General features: G+C 43.5%; 1 protein-coding gene across 1 annotated transcript in view; it reads left to right on the top strand.

Annotated features, from left to right (window-relative positions):
- The first annotated feature begins 241 nt into the window (after positions 1 to 241).
- Positions 242 to 15,405, top strand: part of LOC109472160 (probable methyltransferase TARBP1) — a 17,613-nt gene continuing 2,449 nt past the window's right edge. Inside the window, exons 1-25 of the mRNA XM_019771734.1 lie at positions 242 to 1,248; positions 2,002 to 2,102; positions 2,246 to 2,321; positions 2,585 to 2,736; positions 3,216 to 3,271; positions 3,661 to 3,758; positions 4,115 to 4,347; positions 4,702 to 4,794; positions 5,211 to 5,352; positions 5,843 to 5,975; positions 6,263 to 6,401; positions 7,080 to 7,211; positions 7,579 to 7,734; positions 7,960 to 8,135; positions 8,558 to 8,777; positions 9,270 to 9,455; positions 9,720 to 9,946; positions 10,301 to 10,372; positions 10,756 to 10,876; positions 11,568 to 11,678; positions 12,000 to 12,149; positions 12,390 to 12,476; positions 12,605 to 12,789; positions 13,070 to 13,151; positions 13,451 to 13,655. Coding sequence (XP_019627293.1) covers positions 258 to 1,248; positions 2,002 to 2,102; positions 2,246 to 2,321; positions 2,585 to 2,736; positions 3,216 to 3,271; positions 3,661 to 3,758; positions 4,115 to 4,347; positions 4,702 to 4,794; positions 5,211 to 5,352; positions 5,843 to 5,975; positions 6,263 to 6,401; positions 7,080 to 7,211; positions 7,579 to 7,734; positions 7,960 to 8,135; positions 8,558 to 8,777; positions 9,270 to 9,455; positions 9,720 to 9,946; positions 10,301 to 10,372; positions 10,756 to 10,876; positions 11,568 to 11,678; positions 12,000 to 12,149; positions 12,390 to 12,476; positions 12,605 to 12,789; positions 13,070 to 13,151; positions 13,451 to 13,655 — 4,324 coding nt within the window. The 5' untranslated portion in view covers positions 242 to 257. The remainder of the gene's footprint in view (positions 1,249 to 2,001; positions 2,103 to 2,245; positions 2,322 to 2,584; positions 2,737 to 3,215; positions 3,272 to 3,660; positions 3,759 to 4,114; positions 4,348 to 4,701; positions 4,795 to 5,210; positions 5,353 to 5,842; positions 5,976 to 6,262; positions 6,402 to 7,079; positions 7,212 to 7,578; positions 7,735 to 7,959; positions 8,136 to 8,557; positions 8,778 to 9,269; positions 9,456 to 9,719; positions 9,947 to 10,300; positions 10,373 to 10,755; positions 10,877 to 11,567; positions 11,679 to 11,999; positions 12,150 to 12,389; positions 12,477 to 12,604; positions 12,790 to 13,069; positions 13,152 to 13,450; positions 13,656 to 15,405) is intronic.

Below are 15,405 nucleotides of genomic sequence, written 5' to 3'. Positions count from 1 at the left end.
TTCATTTTCATCACAAAGTAATTAACTGAGAAAAGTCCTGATGATATTGTTAGATATAACGTTAACTCAGCAAAAATTCAGCAGCAATTAGTTAGGTAAACGAAAAACCATCAATCATCATCTATACATCAACTATTCGAAACACAACTTGGGTGTAAGGTTTGTGACAGCTGCCATCTCTCAATGCGGTTCTAAACACATCCGCTTGGAGCGCTGTCGCACAGCACAACATTTCGTGACCTTTGACTGGAGTATGCATGTGTGAATCTATCACGCGGCTTGGGCAAAATTATTTCTGTCCAGCCATGGCCATGGATGGCATACTGCTGAAGCTGCTTCAGCGGGAATCAGCGGTTTCACCAGTTCAGCTCATCCAGAATCTAGTCAAGGAGCCGTCTTGTACTCTAGATGAGCGCATAGAGTCGCTGAATTCGCTGTGTAGCGTGTTGGAATCCGCAGACGCGACGTCCGGGTGCCAGCACCAGAATCGCGACCAGATCTTCCCGGTTTGCGAGGAGGTTATAAACACGATCTGCATACCTTCGTTGAAAGCCGTGAACACGTCGAGAGTCGGCAAAACGAAGGATTCCTCCGAACCGCAGAGGCTCCACGCGGCTTGCGAACTGCTGATCGGATGCCTTCGACTGTCTGGGTCGTCGCAGTCGACGGACCTGATGGATTCTGTTGCCCTTCTCATCGACGCCTCCTTGCGGACTTACTGCGAAGAGCAGAGGCTGGGCTACGACAGCGACCACAGGGATGTCTTGGACGTGAAGACTGCAGTGGAGGTGATGAACTACCTGCTCAAACATGCTTCAAATCTGTCCACTCGTCACGAATTCGAGACACAGCTTTTTCCTAGGGTGCTCGACACCCTAGAACACAGTCGGTTTTACACTGAGGGAACTTCTAGCAGAGTCGTTGGTATCCTTCTTCCAAAGTTTCTCTCCAATGCCGACAGGTACCAAGAGCGAATATCTGCAATCTGGGACTTGTTGCTGAGGTTGAAGACTGGAGGGCAGGATGCGGTGGAGAAGGCCTTCCTCCTCCTCTGCGGCCTGGCTGACCACTTCTTCGGCGGGGCCTGCAGTTTTGACATCAGCAGCCAGGGAGAGTTTTGGGCGCTGCTGCAGGTGGGACTGTTGACGGGCACCAACGCAGTGACTCGGAAGCGAGCCATGTACCTACTGAAGAGGGCACTAGACACCATCAGTAGGCATGACAGGACCATCACCTGTGCTGACGCAGGTAAGACGAGACACCTGTAACATTACCCTCATTATCATGAGTGCTTGCTGTCATGTTTATAGAAGTTCTGAATGTAGGAAAGTACATGTAAGTTTGGTTCTTTCAAAGATTTTAGATTATTGCACCCAAAACCCTGTTCTGGACAAGAAATTGTAGCAAAATTCAATTTTGAGATATTGAAAAATTGATTCACCTGACTAGGATTGATATTTTGCATTATGTCCTACCTGGGCCTCGATTACGTTCGATACGGGTGTTCCGGCCCGTGTGATAACTAGCGGTACGGCCCGGGGGTTCTTAACGCGTACGGCCCGGCCCTTCCAAATGTTCCATAGAACGATTCGAACGCGTTTCGCCCTAACCGCTTGCACCGCTTTCGAAAATTCGAACACAAAATTCGGACGTTGGAATTGATGTTGTTGCATTGTTTGGATTTAGGGACACCAAATGTTCGCCTATTTCGCATTAAAAGGCGTGTTTTCTTGGGTGGGTATGACATAAATAAAATACAACACGGTGTATTCCGCATCACCCTCGGTCCCAGCCCTCCCGCGGATCGGATCTCCCTCCGGCCTGCGGCCGTCGGGCGATCCGACGCGCGGTCGGGCTGGTACCTCGGGCGATACGGAATACCCCGTGTTGTATTCTATATTTAGAATTTAGATACTGTAGTTTGATTGACTTGCCCATGCATATCATGTGTTCAAAATGTCATTTTTCGGTAAAATATGACGCCTGCCCTTCTAACCCCAGATACAGGCCTGTTGTTCTGGTGGAGTCCGGCTCACTCAGCCCAGCTGATGCCAGTCTGGCAAGACTACATCCTCATCATAGAAACGCTGGAAGAGAACCAGGTATGTTCCAACTTAGAAACAAGAAAAGACAGCATACTTTCCCAAAATGACCTCAGAATTCTCTGTTTTTCCTTGTGGGAGATGCAGAAGATGAAAATGTACCGAGTACACACAAATGTACACTGTATCTCTTCCTATCACAGGTCCATGTGGTGAAGCCTGTCCTGCCTCGGATGAAAACCCTCATCACTGCCATGGCAACAGTCCTACCAGACCCAGGTTTGTTCTATTCTATTCTATTCTATTCTATTCTATTCTATTCTATTCTATTCTATTCTATTCTATTCTATTCTATTCTATTCTATTCTATTCTATTCTATTCTATTCTATTCCATTCCATTCTATTCTGACCTATATTTTCCATGCTATCTGAAACATCTTTATAATACTCCTCACGAAATGTATCCAGTTGCTTGATCTACTTTGTATTTTGTAAAACTTTCTAGTTTTGTCATGCTTCTAACTGTAAAAACTGCCCCCAGGTTGCCTCTTGCTGCACCCCTCCTGGCTCTACACAGTCTACAGGAAGGCCTTCACTCACGACAACAAGAACATCCACCGCTGGGCCTTACTGGACATTCTCCAGCTGGACCTGGCTGCCTCTCCACACATCATCACTATGGGCTTTACACAGGTACTAGTAGGACAGATGCTCACTACTAGCGTCTACCAGGCTTTGGGAAGCACCTGGTAAGGTACAAATTGGCCAAATAGACAGATAGAATACCAGGGGAGTTGCTAAAGGAGTACAGTTTGTTGCTTGCTAAAGGAGTACACTTTGAGAGCGGAAAACTGTACTATTTAGTGGACCAACTCTGGCAAACCCTGGCATGTTATGTGTCTTTTTGGCCAATTTAGACTCTTTTCCACTGCTTCCTGAAGCCTGGTAGAGGCTAGCTTCCTACTAGCCTTGTTACCAGTGTACTGTTCTCCTCAGGCTGGCTAAGAGGTATTTTACCGTCCAGATCTGGAAGTATTACTAGGCTACCTAGGGTAAAAGTGAGCCCAATAATAAAGATAAAGAGATGTAGTGGTAGAGCAAGACCTTGCAATGTTCCTGTCCTTTTAAATTAAAAGCTGTTGATTTAGTCCATTTTATCTATCCATTTGTAGTTCATCTTGGGTCCTGTCATGAGCAAACTGCTACAGGACACCTCCCTCTATAACAGGTAAGGAAACTGTCCTTCATACTTTTCATTTATTGAAAGCAAAATGGTGATCATTCACTGATCAATATACTGGATGGACATTCAGTGGGATTGAGATGTGTAAAGAAGTCAAGGAAGTCAAAGATGCTATGTTTGCATTCAGGTCCTTAATAAGGTTCGAACACACACATCAATTAGAAATTGAAAATCAATCACTGGTATTCAAGAATTGGAAAAATAAGCACCACTGTTTCATAAGTACTGCCATAATGTTGTAGGAAGTTATCAGGTACCAGTGTTCACTTTCAAATATGTCTTGAGGCTCCACATATAACTTGCTTGAGACCAAGACAGTATGGATGTTAAAGGGTATGATTGGGGTTTGTTCTTGTGGACTTTTGTCTTCTCAGGTTGGAAGGAGAGAAGCTTGGATCGTGCCCTGTGATTGGTCAGGCTATCCTGCCTTTTCTAACCAAGTGTCTGGACATGCTTGGGTCAGCAGAGAAAGGTCAGTTCTGGGTTTAGTGTGATGGCTTCATACTGATGTACATAGAAAAGTAACTGCAGGACTATGGATAAGCTCATGTTGGTATCAATGATGATTCTCCATTTTCTGGAAATTTGGTGTGTTCAGATGTATTCAGGACTGCTATTGTCATTTAGCTGAACCCTTCACAATGTAAATCATCAGTGTAAAATTTGCTATTTATTTTGTGCTAAATGCATCTGTGCATTTGTGAAGTAAAATGAATTTGACAGGCTTTTAAGCTTAAATTTCATATTTGAGGCTTAGCTTGAATAAAACATTGTCTTAAGCAATACAGCCTTTACAATGTACCATTGTTTGTTTTCATGCCGCCCCAGTCCAGTTCATGCAGGACCTGATCGCGGCGCTGTCCCGCGAGCCGTGCGGGGCTGTCCCACTGCTGTACGTGACCCAGGCCCTGGCGTCTGTCCCTCCCGTCCCGGCCTGGGGGGACGCCACGCTGGCGCAGATACGTCAGGTCGTGATGACGCACGTCATGACCAACAACGTCACGCTGCGGGGCGCCATCCAGTGTCATTTTGCCCAGGCCATCTGTAACATGGCTGATGTGGTGAGTATGTTAGCTTGGAAAATTCATCTTTGTTGGGATGTAGAAGTCATTCTGAAACCGGTTTGAACTGTAATTTCCAACACTTTCTGATACTTATGGTCCACTGCTCCCTCAGTTACATGTTCAATCTGCATAATGCGACGCCACAGAAGCAGTGGATTGCTCATTCCTTGACAAAGACTGGAGTTACGGTGTTGGAAATTACATCAACTAGTGCAGGTAGACAACAGCAACACCTGCACAGCTCCAATTTTACCTGCACTAACCTGCATATGCAGGTGGTATTTTAGGCCCTGAGTACATTACAGATGCAGATTCAGTGTGAAAGAAATATAACTGTGACTGGTCCTACAGGAGAAGGTGAGCCTGCAGCAACTGGCTAGCACACTGGCCTGTCTGGAGAGAGAGGACGGCTGTATGGTCAGGGGGACAGGTCTCTGGGAACAGGTCAGTACATGGACTTATAATGGACTAGATATTTTTCAGTACAATTCTTTAAAAATTTTACAGAGTTGAAGTCCTTTCACTCACATATATGTGTACATGTATATGTGGCCTCCTTCAGTCAATATTGACCATGGTAAAATTCAAACTGATATCAGCCCTACAGCTTTGGTTATGGCTGAACTGTTCTATATTAGAATGACAGTTTCTGGCATATGACATAGGGCGCATCTGTAAGCTGACTCAGGTCTGTTGTAGAGTTCTTTTCCGAATCTGCTTCTCTTCTGCCCAGTGCATCAGTATATATTCTCTTGATTTTAGCTGCTTTGACATCTGAACCCTGAGCTCCCAGAGTCTTGTAGTTGCCTGACAGTCCAGGGAATTGGTGGTACTGAAAACCATGCACGACCTTTTTCCAGGTGAGCAGGTGGTTGACTGAACACGGCGGCTGTCTCCAGGACCTCGGCCCCACACAGACAGGTGACCCTGTCCCAGACGCACACCTGAGCAGGTTTCTACAGGCAGGTGTGCATGCCGCCATCCAGGTGTCACCTGAGGAAGGTGAGTCGGTGTGCCTGGTCAGTGGTGAAATTTGACATCATTTCTGTAAAAGGTTAAAATGGTTGAAACTCATTTCTGTAAATGGTTGAAACTCTCAAATTACTCCAGTGCTACTGTCTATACTCATTCCCAGACTGCCTTATACTATTATTAGAGTTTGTCCCCTTCAATATTCTTCAAACTTCTGGCCCAGTGTCTCCAAGTTGCTCTTTGGAAATTTATCACGCTTACTGGAGATAGGACACAACCTTCTTCAGTTTGCAAAGACATAAGTGATACCTCTGTGCTTTTTCAACTATTTCAGTATCTCTCTTTTAAAAAAAAGCTGTCTCATACATTGTGTAATATTTTTCGTGTCTGTCTATAATCACACTTCTTCAGAAATTTATGCCACTAGAGGTTGATGCTAACAGATCTCCATCAAGACTAGGCAAATTCTGATGTACCGCAGCCTGAAGTTGTGTAAAATGTATTTGATCTCCCTCTGTAGCTAGTGGCAGTGACGTACCAGGCAGGAACGAGGCTCACAGTATTGCCATGCTGCTGTTGCTGGCCGTGGATGGACAGCACAAGATCAGACAGCTGCAGGACACTGAGGAACAGCAAGAGACAGCACTTAACAGGTAGGACATGGAAAGGATGTTGTTAAATCATTTGTACTACTTGAAGTGATCAACAGCTAGTGCCATGCAAGAGTGGGTGGTTTATCTTTAAAACACAGTAAATTATTTCAATTGATATCTCGTAGTTTTGGTTTTTTGGCAGGTTTTAAAATTACCCTTGTTCCACAATCTCCAATATCTTGCCACTACTAAGTAAATTGGTGTGGCCTTACCAAAGTCACATCATAGACTTACATCATAGATTACTCCTCAAACTTAATGTTCTACTAATCTCCCACCTGTTGCAGTGACAGCCCTGCAGGTGTTCTGTCCCTGGAGGCCCTGCTATCACCCGTGGTGCAGGTGATGAACTCTGCCCGCACCCACCCGTACCTGCCACCTGCCAAGGCCGACAGGTGTCTCCATATCCTGTCCTGTCTCATGGAGGTAACGCATCTCTAGGGCAGTTTTCTAGTCAGCATCTGTCTTTCCGTCATTTGACATTATTTTGCTGCTCATGATTGACAAAAATTTTGCCTAATCATTCATCTTTGGATCATCAGTGGACTAGCTAGTGCCCCAAAGCAGGGGCTATAGAATTGACATGCACCACCTCTATATATGGAAGGATTTTATCTGTAACTTATTAATTTAAGGTGATTTTATTTGATTTCTTGATTGTCAAATAGATGCAAGAATAGCTCTAGGTTAGGATTACTTACATTTCTTCTGTGTACAAATGTATGTTGTTTGTTTGTATGCAGTAATTTGTAGTGTCTGTGAGGAACACACTAGAAAGCTAACTTCCAACTACTTCATGTTCACAAGATGATCAGGTTTTATGAATAGCCATGCCTTCAAGTACCAGAGTTATCAACCAAGGATTGAGGTGTTCAAGAATTCATCCACTGTTACCAAGTACAGTAGGGGCATTGTCAATAGATAGCTCTAAACAATGTCTAGAGCTAGAAGTTTAAGGGGTAGGTGTAACAAGTCGATCGGTGTAATATAGCCAGCTGCTGCCACGCCACGTGCCTGCAAAGCTGGTGTGTTACGCTGAAAGGCGGTTATACCGGCTATACAGATACAGATACAGATATGGACACTGTTCTTTCATGTTAACAGGAACATGGCACTTCAGAGATGGCAAGAGGGTGTTGTGTGAACACCACCCAGCAGCTGAGCCAGGTACTGCAGTCCTGTCTGGAGGAGACACTGGCATTTCTTGTGCAGAAACTCACAGCAGAAATTACCAAAGTAAGTTGGAAAAATCAAATCTCTACTGCTGTATAGTAGTAAAATGTTGTTTAGGTATCATTTAAATGCTACATTTAGAGTGATTTAATCTAACACTGTATTACCAATTACCATGTGAAACAATATACTGTGAAGCAAGTTTGAACTGTAATTTTCCAACACAAGAACTTGGACTTACCCAGTTTTCCAACTGTACAACTCAAGTCTTTTTCTACATGATGAAGGAATGAGCAATCCTCCGTGCTTCCGTACAGTTCAAACTTGCTTCATAATGACTTCTACCAACACAGAGGAAATTTCAAGATATGGTAACATATTGCCTTTTGTAGAAATTCCTACGACAAGGATTTGACTACTATTGTTCCAGATGGCTGACATAGGCAGAGTGAACATGTACACACAGCTACTCAAACAGCTCAGCACTTTCTACCCTGGTGGTAATCAGGCTACGAATCTGGTGCTAGGCTCACTCCAGACACTGGTGGAAAAGAGCATCATCACGCTTGAATCCCAGGATAATCAGGTAGGAGGGAAGACTTAAACAAGGATACAGCAAATTTATTAAGAGAAATTGCACTGCTCACAATTGGGATTGTAGTAAAACATGGAATTTTGTATGCCATGGGATTAGATCCAGACTTTTAAGTGTGTATTTACAGAAAGTAATTTTTGACATTCTACTGAAAAAAGGATTTCTGGTATCACTGGTAAGAAACTTCCCTCATTGGTGGTTTGCCTTTCCCGGCAGGTTTCTGTGGTGCAGTCGCAGCTGTGTTGCCTGTCTGCCATGAAGTGCCTGTCCTGTGTGTGTGAGATTGTCCAGACTGGTCCTGCTGCCTACAGGGGGCTGGGGGAGACACTGGTGGGGGCAGGCAGGGTGCTCAGGCTTCAGGATGGCTTTGGGAAGCCTTCAGATGCTGACAGGTGTGTAAACTTGGAAAAAGGGGGCCAGGGGGCTGGCACCATCAACAACCTTTAGCATCCAGTTTGTTCCTTGACCCTAGTACATTGCCCCTGCTTTTGGGGGGGTGTCTGGGTGTTAGGGGAAACAAGAAAAAAAAAATCATTGCTGTCTGCTAGGATATGGAAAACAGAACAGTTTATACAGTAACTGTTTACATCCATTTACTAAGTATATTGTATAGCTTGCATAAGACATCATGTTTTGGGGCATGCTGGTTATACATGTATTACATAGATACTAATGGTGAAGGATCTGACTATTTGTGTCAAATGATGAACAACCTTTTTTGCATTCTGAAACAGGCTAGATTTAAACTGTGAAAAACTGGACTTACCCTTATCGTACATGCCTCAAAGGGCCATTTGCACCATTCTCATTCCAGTGAGCATGTGAGCCGGGAGGACTGGGGCAGGGCGGTGTGCCTGTACGTGGAGAGCCAGTGGACTGTGGTGGACTTCCTGCTGTGGTTGCCTGGCAACAGAGCCGGCCACGCCCTGGGCAGTCCTGCCGAGCTGCTCACACGAGCCATGGACAACACCGAGGTGGCCACCGGCATGGCTGCCATACAGCTCATGAGGACTATGGAGAGGCTGATTCCACCGGTAGGTCTTTGGTTGTGTTTCTTACTCCGTTCGCCCTTTAGTGATGAACTATTTGAGTACTTTGCATGGCGTTTCAAAGGTGCTAATGAACAATCAGTTCACAAACACTTATGTTACCTCCATTAACATTTATCTGCCAGGTAACATAATCCAACACTTTGAAAAACAGAGTTTTTGAGAGAGCACCCCAAAGGTACTACTAGTATGCCCAATTTATAATTGCAGGAGTGCATTATACTTGTACTGGGGGATGTCATTTTGGAGATCTTTTTAGACCCATTTTTCTGGGTGGTGGACATATGCGGCCTGGTGGATTTTTTTTAGTAGATGCTACCGGCCACCCAGTATATGGACTGGCGCAGGTTTGGTACAGGTTGACATCAGAAAATTTATACCTGCACAACTCCAATTCTGCTTGCACTGACCTGCACATACAGATGATATTTCAGGCCACACTGACCGGATGTCGCACATCTCACCTGCCTGTCACAGGTGCACGAGGCGGGAGAAGAGTCCATGTGTGTGGCAGCGATGGACTGTGCCTGGAAACTGGTGCAGGACTTCTACAGGGACACCGATCACTTCTGGCCCGTCATGTACAGTTTCGTGGGCATCACGTTCCACCCTGCGCTCATGGCGGCTCCTACTACATCTGCCGTCTTCCTCAGGCAAAAACAGGTGAGGGGAACACCTGTCAATCATGACTGGTTTCCATAGTAACAGAGAATCTTGAGCTCCTATTGGACAGATTTTTATGACTGGTTTCCATAGTGACAGAGAATCCTGAGCTCCTATTGATAGTTCTGGGAATGGTTCTCTCGAGTTAGAGGTGTTTGGCTCTCAGCAGCAACCCACAAGCCCTAGAAAGGGGGCTCAGTCAGCCCTTAATAGCAAGGAATTGTGTAACACAGCCTAAAGAGATTGTGTCCCTTTATCTACCAGTATGCTGGTGAGCTGTTTGCCATGGGTGAGCGTATCCGAGGGGTGACCAACATCCTGCTGCGGCACTGCTGCGGGTACTGGGCAGGAGGCTGCTGCTCGGACACGCAGACAGACGCAGCCGATGAGTCGCCCTCAGCTCTAGCCATCCGAATCTCCAGTGCTACAGCACACATTGACGTGATCCTGGAGGCTGCCACGTTTGGGCCACACTTCAAGAGAAACCTCAGGTTTGTTCAATGCGCTAAGGCTATAAGACTGTCACCTTCTTAGAAGACTGACCAAAGTAAAAGTTGTGCACAGGCCTGGTAATATGGGGGTGGGGTATATTATATGACTGGTTTATTGAACTTCTAAAAGGTACAGTATAGAAGCCGTTGACAGGGGAACTGAATTGCACTGATCTTTCACACAAAGTACAGCTGCAGTAGTGCACTAGAATCACAAACCACATAAAATCGCATATCACATATAAAATGTAACATATTTCATTGCAAATGATGCATTTAAATTTAAATTCTGAATTGTACAATTTCTTGGTTCAATTCAAACTGAGTCTGAGTGTTTGTTTGATGAATTTTCAGGACAGAGCTGGACACCATCGCGTATGTGAAACAGCTAGGGAACAAATGCAGTGTTAATGAGGCATACAAAGGGTAAGAACTTAATTATCCACCGGGTTACATACATGTATATCTGCCATGAAAAACATTCTGCTTGAGAGATATTGATATGGTGCAGCATCCCCCAGGTATGCGCAGCTTAGATATGCAGGAGTGCATTTTGATTGCTGATGTTGCATTGGAGATCTGTTTAGATGCTCATATTTGCATATAAATTATGTGGAATTACTTTCTTTCTTTCTTTCTTTCTTTCTTTGGCTTTTCCATTGGGACAAAACACAATGGAGGGGGAGACAAAATAGGAGAATTATGTTTCTAGTGTTGGATGTAAGATCTTTTGCTTGTTCATTTTTCTCGTTTTGAATATATGGCTTGTGTAAAGGTGTAAATTTTCACACAGCTGTTTGCTGTTACAGTGATGAGCGGGATGACAAGCAGGTTCGTGCCTGTGTTGTGAACTTCCTGGTCAGCATCAGCAGGCACCAGACGCAGTGGACACCCTTCATCGAGCTGCTCTTCACCAGGCTTGTGGAGAAGGTGGGGATAATTTCCCTGATAAAGATGACAGACAGTCAGCAAAACGTCGGCTCTTGATCAATCAATCAATCAATCAATACCCTTTATTTATGATAAACAAACGATTGTGAATGAAGAACATTCAGATGGATTTACATCCCTTGGGGTCGTGTTGCATAAGTAGAGTGTTCGAATCCTGCCATGCCACCGACCTTGTGCCCTTGGGAAAGGCACTTTACATGACTTTCCTCACTTCGCTCAGGTGAATATGAGTACTGTATTGTCCTCTGTGTTGGTATAAGGACACAGAGGAATAAGTTGAATAATCTTGAGTGTGCCATCACCACAGCTTGTGATTATATATAGACTGGTTTATTTCGAAAGGAACATACATACAACATACATATAAGTTGCTAATTGCAGCCCGCAGGCTGAATTGGGCAGCTTTGACAATGGGATACACAGGTAGAATATATTTAACATGTACATAACTTAAACATAAGCATCAAATATTGCACTAGATTATTGCACTTTTTATTGCACTAGATTATTGCACTTTTATGTTAAAACTATGGCGTTACAAGAACGGTTACAAATTACATGATATAGCTAAAAACGATTACAACAAACATAAGATAAAACACTATTACACGTTGGAATAAAAAAAGTGGATTTACAGAATGTCCGTTCCTCCCTCTGTTTGTGCCCCCAGGACCAGGAGATGACCCAGAGGGTGCACAGGTACCACCTGAACGCGTTTCCTCACCGCTACAAGAACAGGGTGTGGCAGGTCGTGCTCATCATCCTCCCGTACATCTCAGAGGTAGGCTGTCATCTCATCAAATTTGAGTCACAGATCCAAGAACCAAGAAATCACCTTTCAAAAGTTTTCTTTACCAAAGCTGATTCTACCATCCCTTTAATTACTTTGGTTGATCTCCCTTTCCTAAGAGCACAGCGTTTGGGCCTGTTAGATGGGGATTCAAACCCAGGACCTTCAGATTCTAAGTCAACAACCCTAACCAAAAGACCACTTTGCCATCTTACATTGTATCATTCGAGTCCTTAGCATGTCTTAGCATACAGGGAAACTGAAAACTTGGCTAAGGACACTGCTAATCTATGTGTGAACTTTCCTCCCCAGCCATTGGCAGCTCAGTACGTGGACCACCTGTTCAACACACTCGCTGCAGAAAACCAGATCTCTGTGCGGTACATGGTGGAGTGGTGCCTGCTCCTGCTGCTGCACAAGTACCCCAGTCTGCAGCCAAACCTGTGGGACGGACTCAGACATGTCAGTGGGTTTGTGTTTTGTTTGCATACTAGAAAGCACTTTATATTGGTACTTTATATTCAGAGTTTTCGCAGTCACTTCTGTACAGCAAATTTATCATTACCGCAAACAAATAATTCACCAACTTTCTTTCTCACCTGCCGCAAAAATGCAGTCCTGCGAATATGTCCATTTTTCTCAGACCACGAAATTTTGCTTATGTGAATACTTAGTTACTAAGTTAATGTTCTTCCCATTCAGGATTCAGACAAGAGGATTGGCATCATGGCTTCCCAGATGGAGATTACAGCTCACTTAGGCCTTTTGTTGGAGGATAAACATGAACAGGTACTGCAATGTCCAGAAGTGTTGCCTTTTGTGAAAGCGAGTTTCATGTATGAAGGTTTATGTCTTTTTTTTCAGTATTATTCTTACCTCGCCCTTGTATGACTTGAACAGAGCTTATTTTTTTCCAGGAGGAATTCTTTGACAAAGCGTTCCTTGCTGTGATGCCGTGGGCACTGGTGCCTCACTTCGCCGTGCGTGTGTTTGCCCTGTCTGCCCTGCAGTGGATGTGGAGGTACTGTCAGGAGCAGGGCTTCACCAGGTTGATGGAGAAACACTCCTTGCTCAGGCCGTGTCTGGATGCCAAAGAAAACATGTGAGCATTTGTGTAACCTTCAGTTATTCTTGAAACTTTCATAGAGAGCAGTATGGAGTTTGACATTCGCACAATGAAGACTATTAATGATAGTATGGTTATTACATGATTTGCATATCAAAATGTGGAAACATCTATATTTTCATAGGGTTTCAGGGTGAAGAGATCATCACAGCAATCATGTTTTTCCTTTTCACTGTCAATTTTTTAATGCTACCAAACTACCAAACAAACAAATAAACAAACAAACAACTTGTTGTCTCCATGAATGTCTTTACAGCACAGCCAATAAGGTGTGGAAGAAGTTGACTGAGAACTGGTACATCTACAACTTTAGGCCTCGACAGGATTACAGTGTAGAGGTTTGTTTCTTCTGCTTTTTTCTGCTTTGTTCTCGCCTCCATTATCATTCATCCACCAGGTTACACACAATGTATATCCACCACTTTCAAAAAGTTTGTGTTTTGAGAGATCTCTAATGCAGCAATCCTTAGCAAAATACAGTTTAGATATGCAGTAGTGCAGTTTACTGGCTGACATTGCATTGGAGATCTCTTAATATGCATTTTTTTATAGTGGTGAATATATGATAGAGAATCGAAGCAAATGAGGTGATACCTACACATGTACTAATGCATACTCTTGCGGTGTTTCCATGCAGACCATATTCCACTCACTCCCCTACCTGTCCGGGATCACTGATGCAGAGTGGATTTCTCAAAACCTGTTCCTCCAATCACCGCCTGCGATATGGCAAGACGAGGAGTCCTGCAAGCCCCTCCCCCTGTGGAACCCTCGTGATGACCTGCGGAAGTGCGTGTACTCACTGTGGAAGATCAAAGGGCCTGGGATATGGAACAGTCAAGGTCAGCACTCTTCTGCTCTTTCAAAGTTCTTGCCTGCCTATCTCTTTTCTGTAGCTCTTCGGGTGCCATACCATTGTGCAATCACTACATCAGGGGGCTAGTCCACTGGTACTGGTGTGTGTTTAACTCCCATGCTTTTTCCTGAATGCTGAGGGCTATGCAGAGAAATCAGTATGTACCATTTTTAAAGTTTTGTATGATTCGGCCTGGGATCGTATCTACTGAACGCAAGGTAATCACTCTGCAGACTTGGCCATTGCACTGGCGTTAACGTTATGCTCTTAAGGTTAATTTTGATCATTGTGTAGCCTGGTGTACACATGTAATGTAGCTCCATGCAATGTTCTGTGTATGGATGAAAAAACACAGATCCTTAGAGACTTTTCATCAAAGGACTGTTAACATGCACTAGACTACTAAAAAGCTGCATCCTATATTTTACAAAATGTAGCATGATGTCAATCCTTTCAAAGGATTTTGTTGATGGAACAAACATTTTTAGAGGCTGAGAAGAAAATGAAATTATTCACTTTATTTTTAAATACATAAAGAGGACCTAAGCATGTCACTCAATAGTTTTACCTCATGTATCCACAACATGAAACTGACAAAAGAAGTGCTATTACTGATAACAGTGAAAGCCATATGTGCTTGACAGATTTCATGAATACTAATGAAGCTTGTCACATGAACATCCATGAGGTAGAAAGCAAACTCTTGCATTTAATATCAGGGGCAGCTGCACATGGCAGTTTGTTTTTCAAAATCAACTTCGCTGTTTTGCTGATGACGTGAAATGGTTCTTGTGATGATGTATTTTTTAACAAATCCACCTTTGCTACAGTGTATGCCGGGTACATGTAATACGTTTTTGTTTGTACATGTATTGGTATTCCTCCAGAGAAGAAGTCAAACCCCCTAATAGCTTGACTAGAATAGTATAGTATAATAGAATAGTAGTTACTATGTTTCTCTTACCTACTAGTATCTATGTATTACTGGTACGTATCCACTCTCCATGCTAAAGAGATAGAAACTTAGATTAGTAGAACATAGAACTTCATTTTAGCATATGGTTTTATATCATTCCTCATTAGGCCACACCAATTTAATTTCTTGGTTAACGGATTCGCCCGCTTCGTTTTTTTCTGATTTGAAAATAAAAATAAAACTTCAGAATCAACTGCAAAATGCTCATATTTTGCCCTGAACAGTTGAAAACAGTCTTTTTCTTCCTAGTTGTTACAGTTATTCCATCTTTCAATACAGTGGTATCATTAAAAGTTCAAAATTCATTGTTTAATTTTGAACCAGTCTGGTGTGTTGACTTCATGGCTCCTTTCGTACCATTTTGGGCCATAATCGGATCCCTAGGCCTATTTTTATTTATTTATTTTTTTCGCCCGCCCGCCCGCTCCATTATTATTCTAGAAAAATCCGTTAACCAAGAAATTAAATTGGTGTGGCGTTACATTCTGTACTCACTGTTCTTGTCAATGTCTGCTTGTAGTCAGCCTTTGAGCAGGAACTTGCAAGAAAGCTATCTACCTAATAAAAACACGTATCATGGTTCATCATTCGTAAGAAAATTCAAACTCTACTACTGGATCAGTTACGGATTTTTTATTTCCGGACGTTTCGAGTGACATCCATCACTCTTCTTCAGCGTCACAAATGAACAGAGAACCGATTCACTCTTATATACAAGTAACTAGAAAAACCGGTTAAACAACAAGGTCCGTAAGAAGCT

The sequence above is a fragment of the Branchiostoma belcheri genome, unplaced genomic scaffold, assembly GCF_001625305.1.
Source record: "Branchiostoma belcheri isolate BF01 breed outbred unplaced genomic scaffold, Haploidv18h27 scaffold27, whole genome shotgun sequence".
NCBI lineage: Eukaryota > Metazoa > Chordata > Leptocardii > Amphioxiformes > Branchiostomatidae > Branchiostoma > Branchiostoma belcheri.
This window is presented reverse-complemented; position numbering and strand designations above follow the sequence as displayed.